This window comes from Bison bison, unplaced genomic scaffold (genome assembly GCF_000754665.1).
Source record: "Bison bison bison isolate TAMUID 2011002044 unplaced genomic scaffold, Bison_UMD1.0 scf7180017864035, whole genome shotgun sequence".
In the NCBI taxonomy this organism is placed as follows: Eukaryota; Metazoa; Chordata; class Mammalia; order Artiodactyla; family Bovidae; genus Bison; species Bison bison.
This window is the reverse complement of record NW_011494607.1, coordinates 8055294-8066922: the sequence shown is the minus strand read 5'-3', so window position 1 is coordinate 8066922 and position 11629 is coordinate 8055294. Positions and strand designations below refer to the sequence as shown.

The 11629-nt window shown below is 37.9% G+C and overlaps 1 protein-coding gene across 2 annotated transcripts in view; it reads left to right on the top strand.

The window, feature by feature from the left end:
* RNGTT (RNA guanylyltransferase and 5'-phosphatase) overlaps window positions 1–11629 on the top strand; it is a 240518-nt gene that overhangs the window by 190859 nt on the left and 38030 nt on the right. For both annotated transcript variants that reach the window (XM_010834696.1, XM_010834697.1), the window contains one exon: window positions 4664–4730. In XM_010834696.1, coding sequence (XP_010832998.1) covers window positions 4664–4730 — 67 coding nt within the window. The remainder of the gene's footprint in view (window positions 1–4663; window positions 4731–11629) is intronic.

Sequence of the window (11629 nt, the reverse complement as noted above, 5' to 3'; positions counted from 1 at the left end):
GAAATAATTATAGACTCAATTCCCTTTCAAAGCAGTTTTTTCTAAGCCTGATATATCATCACTGAATGATGATGAATGAGGTTCTTTTAAATGATGTTCTTTCTATTACCTGCCAAGTTTTATTTTTCCTTTATGTGAGAAAATTTTCTGGAAATAATTTTGCAGCTTTCTTTCCAGAATAGATATTTGTTAATATTTGTATTTGGGAAATTGAAGCAAAATGAACATCAGTCTTGCCTATCTTTACTTTTTTTCAAAAGCTGTAATAGATTTTCTTTCTTTTTCCCAATAATGACTTCTTATTACAAAAATTTCTTTGGTAGCCACGTTGTAGAAGCATTTACCTTACCTTACCTTAAGTCGCTCACTCAGTCGTGTCCGACTCTTTGCTAGCCCATGGATTGTAGCCCACCAGGCTCCTCTGTCCGTAGGATTCTCCAGGCAAGAATACTGGAGTGGGTTGCCATTTCCTTCTCCAGGGGATCTTCCCGACCCAGGGATCAAACCCAGGTCTCCCACATTGCAGGCAGATGCTTTAACTTCTGAGCCACCAGGGAAGCCCCATAGAAGCATTTGGTTATAAGCAAATATTTTGGGAGTTATTAGCATTTGTATAAAGATTATGTTAATATTCACCTAACAGAAGTTGCAAAACAATTACCTCGTACTAAATGAGTCAGGGTTTTTATTTTAACACATACTTTTTAACATATACATTTAAGTGCATCTATCAATGGTGAATTAATGCCTTTACTCTGGGATTTAAATGTGATTGCTATATAACATATGAGTACCCTGTCATAATGAAACAGTGCCTATTATTTGACAATAATTATGCGTACAATCTGGCAAAATAATTTTTTGAAAGGTAAAAGCATTTTAAGAAATGTTCCATCTTATAAGTTGGAATTTTTGTTCTCAGAGTATTAATTATTTTACACATAGCAAACCTTTAAATTATGGTACATATTAAAACCCACTCAAACGAAGGGGTAGTGTAATTTATGGTAAGGAATAATATGTACATGGATGAGAAAGAACAAGATTTAAAAAGCAAAATATATATATGCTTTGTAACTAACATATTTAAGATATTTCTTGTTTAGAAGGTAGTTATTAGATAGGCAAGTTGGAGGAAGAGGGGGACACTAAATTGTATATTGGCACGCTTCCTGAAATGCATATGCATAGTAATTAGGGACATTGATTTTTAAATGTCAGCCAGCTTTTATTCTCTCCCTTTTCTAGCATCTATTTGTATGAAGTGACTATTCTTACTTTTAAAAGGAGTTTATCAAGCTTTTTGTGAACATTTGTTATATAGGAAATAAATTACTACTGCTATATATAACTAACATTAATTTTGTGATACTAGAAATTTGTGACTGATTTAAAGTTTTATTGATTTGATTAATTTCTTATTTGTCAAATGATGGTGAAGAAATTCTCCATTTCCCAACTGAGACATTTGGGGACATTTCTCATGCTTTCTACTTGCATCCAGTAAACAAATATGCCTTTAGTTGTTTATAACCTTCAACAACATGTTAAAATGTTTTACTTTAAGATTCACATTCCAAACTTAAGTAGCTTTTTGCTAAACTGGTTTAATTTATTATTGTGTTTATCTGCTATTAGCACTCTTAAAATGGCAGTCCACTCCAGTATTCTTGCCTGGAGAATCCCATGGACAGAAGAGCCTGGCAAGCCCTAGTCCATGGGGTCACAAAGAGTTGGACACAACTAAGTTGCTAACATTTAGTGGCCTTTAATACTTTATAGGCTTTTAAAGAATGTAGGGAACAGAGAATATTCCTGAGAGATAGAATATCTGTTTACCTAATTCATAAAATCGAAGATGCTTTAAAAGTGTGCTCTGTTAGTCTCACTAGACCAAGTCAGTGGAAAGTTAATGTAGAGGTGGAAAATTCTTCCCTTCTCTTCTAGATTCTTTGAACCTAGATCCTGGGTTGGCAAGATTCCCCTGGAGGAGGGCATGGCAACCCACTCCAGTATTCTTGCCTGGAGAATCCCCATGGACAGAGGAGCCTGACAGGCTACAGTCCATGGGGTCGCAAAGAGTTGGACACAACTGAGCAACTCAGCACAGCACTAGGTTCTTTGGTCTAATAATTAAATTGACATAAGACAAATTAGCAGAAAACATATTTAAGTTGGTATGTACAGGATCCCCTGTGATAAGAGACTCAAGAGCAAGTTGGACAGTTGAGGCTTATGTGCTATTACTCCTTGGAAGGAAAGTTATGACCAATCTAGATAGCATATTCAAAAGCAGAGACATTACTTTGCCAACAAAGTCCGTCTAGTCAAGGCTATGGTTTTTCCAGTGGTCATGTATGGCTGTGAGAGTTGGACTGTGAAGAAAGCTGAGTGCCGAAGAATTGATGCTTTTGAACTGTGGTGTTGGAGAAGACTCTTGAGAGTCCTTTGGACTGCAAGGAGATCCAACCAGGCCATTCTGAAGGAGATCAGCCCTGGGATTTCTTTGGAAGGAATGATGCTAAAGCTGAAACTCCAGTACTTTGGCCACCTCATGCGAAGAGTTGACTCATTGGAAAAGACTCTGATGCTGGGAGGGATTGGGGGTAGGAGGAGAAGGGGACGCCAGAGGATGAGATGGCTGGATGGCATCACTGACTTGATGGACGTGAGTCTGAGTGAACTCCGGGAGTTGGTGATGGGCAGGGAGGCCTGGTGTGCTGTGATTCATGGGGTCGCAAAGAGTTGGACATGACTAAGCGACTGAACTGAACTGATGCTAAGGAGTGGGAGTAGGGCCTGGGTCTTCAAAGGGGAGGAGAGTGACTCATAGGATAATAAAACCTAATATGTGGTATTTAGAAGTTTGCCCTGCCGTGCAGGTAGGACTTGTAGATAACATTACCATAATAGCTGTTTTTCTGGACCAGGCCCCCTATCTAAATTCTTTTAGGTAGTTAAAGGAGAGGTAAAAGTTTTTCTTGAGTCTTCTGGATCTTGATTGCCATCAGCTGAAAATAATCCACATGTTAAGTGTCATATTTTAGGCTGGCATGTTCTCCCCTTCAGTAATAACACAACTACTCACACTGTCACCTGGTGATGATGATTGTAAGACACCATAGAGTAGTTACTTTAATTGTGTGCTTCTCTTACCCTGCATGACTACATGCTCCACAAGTATAGTTCTTTTTTTTTTAATGTTTATTTATTTTTTATATTTCTGGCTCTTCTGGGTCTTCATTGCCGCACAGGGTTTTTTTCTCTAGCTGCAGTGAACAGGGGCTACTCTCTAGTTGCAATACATGGCCTTCTCATTGCAGTGGCTTCCCGATCAGAACACAGGCTCTAGGGCACATGGATTTCAGCATTTGCAGCTCGCAGGCTCTAGAGCGTAGGCTCAATAGTTGTGGTACACAGGCTTAGTTGCTTTACAGCATGTGTGATCTTCCTGGATCAGGGATCAAACTTACGTGTCCTGCATTGACAGGTGGATTCTTGACCACTGAGCCACTAGGGAAGCCCTGATACAGCATGGTTCTAATGATGGTATTTCCTTATTCATAATGTTTTGTGTAGTCAAGAATGATGTGTGCGTGCACAGTTGCTACAGTCATGTCTGACTCTTTGCGACCCCAGGGACTGTAGCCTGCCAGGCTCCTCTGTCCATGGGAATCTCCAGGCAAGAATACTGTAGTGGGTTGCCATGCCCTCTTCAGGGGATCTTCCCCACTCAGGGATCGAACCCACATCTCCTACATTGCAGGCAGATTCTTTTCTGCTGAGCCACCAGGGAAGCCCCTAGAAGTCAAGAATGGTAGACCTCTTTAAATAGGAAGGAAGGATGCAGGAAAGTTAGCCAGTTTATCCCCACCCTCCAGATGGTTTTTCGCTTTTATGTGCGCTTATTGTTTGTACAAAAAATAAATATTGCTTATGAAATAAAGATACGAAGTCTGACATTCTTAATGGCCCATTTAAAGCTTTCTTTGGGTTTTCATCTCCAGCTAACTTATCCCTTTCTTGAGCCATACTTGTTTCCTTTTTTGCTTCAAATCTTCTGCATTCTCAGAATTTAGTTTATAAAATTTTCCCTTTGCTTTACCCACCCATCAGAGTTAAGCCTTAATTCCACCTATTGAGGCTTCTCCAGCTCCCTCCATCGCAAGCACCTCTCACTCCACTACTTTGCAATGATAAATACCTCTGCAATAGCATTTATCAGAGACTACCTTTTGTTGTAGTTAATTGTTTGTGTGTCTGGTTTTCCTGTTAGATTTTGGGAGCGAACTGTTTAGGTTTGTATTAATATTGTCTCCATAGTTAATGGTATAGAAACACAAAGAGTGTTTCTTGAATTGAACTCATGGATTTTTAAATCTATGCATTGCTTAATTCTCTTCTGTGGAGTGATTTTGCTAGAATTACTATTTTGTTGGATTGTTTTACATTCAAGTTGCCATTTTCAATGTTTACCCACCATTTTCTGAAGTATAAGAATTATTCCTCTGCTGGTTACTGTTCCATCATGCAAAAGACAAGAATAGTTGCATAGATATTAATTTTTTCATATTAAGTATCTATTATGCAAATTTTGATAATTATACAACCTTATATTTAAGGAAGAATATTTTATAAATGGTGTTTTTCTTTTCATTTGTAGGTTGCTTCCTCAGAACATTGGCCTTCTCTATGTTGGAGGTTATGAAAGACCCTTTGCACAAATCAAGGTATGATTGTTCACTTTCTAACATTTTTTCCTAGGTACAGTTTGTTCGTCCAGAACCCACTAAAATCCTTCAAGTAACTATCACAAAAATTGGGGAATGTGAATTATTAATTTTGTTTGCTTTTACATATCTCTGCTGAAATAGTACTTCGGCTTTTCAGTGAATCAGTTAGTTTAATAATCTTGCCCATAATAAATTTGACCAGTACAATTTGGTGATTAGTTAAGAAGAGTAGAATTTAGAGCTTCATTACCCTATTTTCCAGTAGAATTTTTTTGACAGCTTTATTGAGGTATAATAGACATGTAAGAAAATATACATATTTAAACTGTACAGTTTGACATCCAGTTATACTTACCCTTGTGAAACCATCATCACAATCAAGACAAATAACATATCCATCACCCCTAAAAGTGTCTTTGTGCCCCATTGAATTCCCCCACCTCCTCCCCTTCCTTTTTCTCCTCCAGTTCCCAGGTGACCACTGATCTAATCACTATGGATTAATTTGCACTTGCCAGAATTTTATCTAAATGGAATTATACTGTATTTCTTTCTTTTGGCTTCTTTGATTCAGTTATTATTTTGAGATTCACCCATGTTGTTATACTTCAGTAGTTCATTCCTTTTTATTGCTGAGTAATATTTCATTATATGGTTTTAGCACAATTTCTCTATCCTTTTACATATTGAGGGACATTTGGGTTGTTTCTACTTTTTGGCTGCTATAAATAAAGCTGCTGTGAACATTTGTATACAAGTCTGTGTATGGACATATATTTTCATTTCTCTCAGGTAAATACCTAACACCAAAATGATCGAGTTAAATGGTGAAAGTGGCTCAGTCGTGTCTGACTCTTTGCGATCCCTATACAGTCCATGGAATTCTCTAGGCCAGAATACTGGAGTGGGTAGCCTTTCCCTTCTCCAGGGGATCTTCCCAACCCAGGGATCGAACCCAGGTCTACCCACATTGTGGGCAAATTCTTTACCAGCTGAGCCATAAGGGAAGCCCGAGAGTACTAGAGTGGGTAGCCTATCTCTTCTCCAGCAGCTCTTCCCAACCCAGGAATCGAACTGGGGTCTCCTGCACTGCAGGTGGATTCTTTACCAACTGAGCTATGAGGGAAGCCTGAGTTAAATGGTAGCTGTGTGTTTTAACTTTTTAAGAAACTACCAAACTATTTTCCCACCATCAGGATGAGTGCCGTTCCTCCATTTCATCATCAACATTTGGTATTGTCAGTCTTGAGTTTAGGCATTCTTGTAGGTATATAGTATTTCGTTGTAGTTTTAATTTGCTCTTCTGTAATGACTAATAATATTGAACATCTTCTCATGTACTATTTGCCATTTATACATCTCTAGTGAGGTGTGTGTTCAAAAACTTGCCATTTTTTGTTTTTGTTTGTTTTCTTAAACTGTTGAGTTTTGAGCATTCTTTGTATCTTCTGAATATAAGTCTTTTATCAGATATGGGATTTCTCTTAACAAGACCTTCAAAGAGCAAAAATTCTTAATATTGATGGAATTCACTTTATTACTCTTTTTTCATGGCTCCTGCTTTTAGTATTGATCTAAGAAACGTTTGCCTGGCCCAGAGGCAGAAAGATTTTTCTTCTGTGTATCATTCTGGAATATTTATAGTTCTGGGTTTTACATTTAGGTTTATTATCTAATTGAAATAATTTTTGTATGTGATGCAAGGTTCAAGGTAAAGAGGAATAATATTGGCCTTCCTATACCCCAACCCTTTTTGGCACAAGAATATCCATTTGTTCTAAAACCATTTGTTAAAAAAGACTATCCTTTCCACCACTGCAGTGTCTTTGCATCTCAGTTGAAAATCAGTTCACCATATGTGTGTGTGTGAATCTCTATTTCAGAACTCTTTATTCTGTTCCATTGACCTATGTGTCTATACTGTGCTGTATCAGTCATGTTCAGCTCTTTGCAACCCCATGGACTGTAGCCCACCAGGCTCCTCTGTCCATGGAATTCTCCAGGCCAGAATACTGGAGTGGGTTGCCATGCCCTCCTCCAGGGGATCTTCCCAACCCAGGGATCAAGTCCAGGTCTCCTGCATTGAATGTGGATTCTTTACCATCTGAGCCACCAAGGAAGCCCAAGAACACTGGAATGGGTAGCCTAACCCTCCTCCAGAGGATCTTCCCAACCCAGGAATCAAACCAGCCTTCCCTGCATTGCAGGCAGATTCTTTACCAGCTGAGGTACAAGGGAAGCCCCATGTGTCTATACTATAGGCCTTCACTAATATCACAGTCTTGATTTTTGTGGCTTTAAAATAAGTCATGAAATCAGGTAGTGTAAATCCTCCAAGTTTGTTCTTTTCAAAGTCCTTTCCCCTTGTGTATATGACATATTTTTATGCTTTGAAAAACAAAGGTTTTTTTCAGAGTATACTGAGCCTGAATAGGACATACAAGATATATAATACTGAGGAGGTTAGTCACATTATTGACATTATTAAATACCTTATTTAGCTACCATAGCATCAGCATTTCTTTAAATACCTTCCTTAGTTTAACTTAAGACACTCAAAAGTCCATGTTAAGGTCTTAAGTTGTGAACCCTCTTGAATGTTTCTGATTCCCTAAGTAATGACAGGAATTCAAGTACTTTGTGTGTTTTTTTTTCCCTATTTTTAACATCCCTGGAACACAAGTGGAGTTGCCAAGAGTCTCTTCATAAGCCTCCCTCACTATCCTGTTCACCAAATTCTACAGTAAAACCAGGAATCCTGATAAGTTTCAGCAGAAACATTTCTAAAAGCCCAACTTTTTTTCCTATCCACTGATTTGGAAAATTCTCTTTCCCCTTATTAGAACTGAAATAATGAAAAAGTGAGAGAGATATCTGATACATTTAAGGAAGGGTAGAATTTGTGTGTGTGTATGTCTGTTACATGTTACATGTTATCTCAAAAACAAGTGTATGTATCAGGGTGATTTCTCCATCACTCACCTCATCCATTAACATATCATTTTCTTTATTTCTATCAAGCCCAGTGACAGAGGTCAATCCTTTGTCAACCCTTTATGCCTGGATAATCAACTCAATAGAAAAAAGTCCATTATTTTAGGGCATGTTTTTCCTTTGATGTTTCCATGGGAAAGATTTCTTTCATATGCTATGAAAGGATTTCTTATCCTCATTAATTATTGAGGTTCTTTTATAATTCCTGTGGTTCTTATGAAAATGCTATATAGATCCTATCTAATTAGAATGCTTACAAGTTAATTGGAAAGCAATAAAAACAAACAAACAAAAAAACCCATAGTTTAAATGCTTGAGATTAGGCTAGAAATTTAAGTTTCTTTCTCTGCCCCTTACCTTGCATCTGACTTCTTTTGGTCATGAAGTACCAGTATTTTTCTCTCTTTAAATGTAATGATACTATATTATATGGTATAGATATCATATATAACCTTTAATAAATGGAAATGGCTTTGCTTTTCTTAAGAGAATATTGGTTGGAATTTTTATAAATCAAGATAGGCGTTTGTTCATTTGAATATTTAAGAAAAGGAATTCTCATTTCATTAACATCACAAGACTAAATGTGAGTGGCTTGGTGTTAGAGGTTACATTTGCTAAAGAGAAATTTCATGGTTGTATGTCTAAAAAGGAGCTCCAATTTATAAAGATCAGAAAGAAAAAGAAAAACACAAAAAGGGTGATAGATACTTGGACAAGCATTAAATGAGTTCAGCAATTTGCTATAGGGTGACAATAGATGTATGTACTGTTAGTGTATAATATGAATTGTTACCACCATCTTTCTCTCCCTCCCTCCTTCACACCCTAGATACAGATGTGTGCAAACATGGAACTTCATTATAGTTTCAGACCAGCACATCTATATGCTAGCTTCAGGTTTCATTATTTTTAGAGGAAGTTATTCCAACTTTGCCTTTTGCATCTCCCAGCACCTTCTATAAGTCACTGGAAGGTTCTTTTTTCAAAGAAGCTCAGTCCTTAAGTTTTCATGGGAAATTTGTCATCCGAAGAACTTGATTTTAAACACACATGATTATGCTCTTATTTTCCTAAAATATGATAAACTAAATAAAACACTAATCATCTTATAATGAGTTATAATACAGTGTAAGAAAAGAATTGTCTCACATATCCACAGCTACTGTTGAGTGCTATAAATGAAGCACATTTCACCTTCATCCAGTACTAACTTCTGTCACCATCATTGAGATTAAGACAGGTTTCTAAATGTACTGGGTTGTGTGTGACTTAGAGTTTTCTTAAGAAAGAAATAGATTTCATTATATCTTTATATTCAGTCTTTGAAATTCAAAAGAAACATTTTGATTAAAGTGAAATTTTACTTAATTCCTCTTCCTATGCTTTCAGGTTGTCAGAAACTTTTTGGGGTGGTTATTTCTATATGTCTTTGCGTAATACCTTTGTCTTAGTTCAGTGTGTATATAGTCCTGTTATCCATAGTTTATTTTTATAGACATGGTCAAGTTTAAATTATAGTTTACATTGTACACCTATTATTCAGTGTTGTTTTCTAAAGCATTTTATAGTCTGATAAAAATCTCAGTGCTATTCTCATAGGGTTCTAGTCCTGGAGGCTCCACTTAGCAGCCAGAACACATAAAATAAAGAAAGATTGAAGCCTATCAGCATCACTTTTAATCAACTTAGTGGTTGTTATGGAGAGTCTCAAGGCCACAGGGCTGTCCCTCCCCGCCAGGCTTGATATTAGTTGCCTCTTGCAGTTCTGTCAACTCAAGAAGTGTGTGAAGCTGTGAGGCTGAGTCACATACAGTTTCCACTTTGACACCACAGAACAGCTGAAACATGTCTTCTGTATTTTAACTATGAATTCCATGCAGCAGCCATATGTGAAAAGTAAGGAATATAAACATTATTCTGAAGCAGTTATTTTATAATCAGTACAGCTGAGTTATTCTCTGCCTCATGCCCAGTTCCATCCCTGCTGAGGAACTGGGTGCCATTAGTCACAGTCTCATACTCTAAGCTTTCTGAGCTTCAATTTTTAAAAGTCTCTTTACAGCCCAGGAAATGTATGATTGGTGTTTGTATCCATATGCATATGCAGTAGGTACAAAAAAGACTCCAAAAGAGATGGGGTCTCTCTTAGAGAATACTGAAAAAGCTAAGAAGATTGATTCTGTTTGTTCACTGACTGATGGTGTTTTAAAAAATGTGTGGCTCATTAGATCAGTCAGTTCAGTTCAGTCACTTAGTCATATCTCTTTGTGACCCCATGGATGGCAGCATGCCAGGCTTCCCTGTCCATCACCAACTCCTAGAACTTGTTCAGACTCAGGTCCATCGAGTCAGTGATGCCATCCAACTATTTCATCCTCTGTCATCCCCTTCTCGTCTTCTGTCGTCCGCTTCTCCTCCTGCCTTCAATCGTTCCCAGCATCAGAGTCTTTTCCAATGAGTCAACTCTTCGCATGAGGTGGCCAAAGTACTGGAGTTTCAGCTTTAGCATCATTCCTTCCAAAGAACACCCAGGACTGATTTTCTTTAGGATTGACTGGTTTGATGTGCAGTCCAAGGGACTCTCAAGAGTCTTCTCTAACACCACAATTCAAAAGCATCAATTCTTCAGTGTTCAGCTTTCTTTATGGTCCAATTCTCACATCCATAACATGACTGCTGGAAAAACCATAGCTTTAACTATGCGGATCTTTGTCGGTAAAGTCAAGCCTCTGCTTTTTAATATGCTGTCTAGGTTTGTCATAGCTTTTCTTCCAAGAAGCAAGTATCTTTAAATTTCATGGCTGCAGTCACCATCTGCAGTGATTTTGGAGCCCAAGACAATAAGATCTGTTACTGTTTCCGTTGTTTCCCCATCTGTTTGCCATGAAGTGATAGGACCGGATGCCATTATCTTTGTTTTTTGAATGTTGAATTTTAAGCCAGCTTTTTCACTCTCCTCTTTCACTTTCATCAAGAGGTTCTTTAGTTCTCTTCACTTTCTGCCATAAGGGTGGTGTCATCTGCATATCTGAGGTTATTTCTCCCGGCAATCTTGATTCTAGCTTGTAATTCATCTAGTCCCACATTTCGCGTGATGTGCTCTGCATATAATTTAAATAATCAAGGTGACAGTATACAGCCTTGATGTACTCCTTGCTCAATTTGGAACCAGTCTGTTGTCCCGTTCTAACCGTTGCTTCTTGACTTGCATACAGATTTCTCAGGAGGCAGGTCAGGTGGTCTGGTATTCCCACAGTTTTGTGATCCACAAAATTTTCCACAGTTTTGTGATCCACACAGTCGAAGGCTTTAGCATAGTCAGTGAAGCAGAAGCAGATGTTTTTCTGGAATTCTCTTTCATTTTCGGTGATCCAACGGATGTTGGCAGTTTGATCTCTGGTTCCTCTGCCTTTTCTAAATCCAGCTTGAGCATCTGGAAGTTCACAGTTCACATACTGTTGATGCCTAGCTTGGAGAATTTTAAGCATTACTTTGCTAGTGTGTGAGATGAGTGCAATTGTGCAGTAGTTTGAACATTCTTTAGCATTGCCTTTCTTTGGGATTAGAATGAAAACTGACGTTTTCCAGTCCTGTGACCACTGCTGAGTTTTCCAAATTTGCTGGCATACTGAATGGAACACTTTCATAACATCATCTTTTAGGATTTGAAATAGCTCAACTGGAACTCCATCATCTCCACTAGCTTTGTTAGATCAATGTATTTTACTGAAGGGAATTATTTAATATTGACACTTCTCAATCTCTAAGGTAGCTAAAGTATTATATCAGATAAAGATGCAGGCTGTAGAACTGAGTATTCTGGTTTAGTGGCTTCCATACTTGTCACTGTGAACCTGTAGGACTGTAATTTTCATTGAGTTCCAGTATACATACACGTA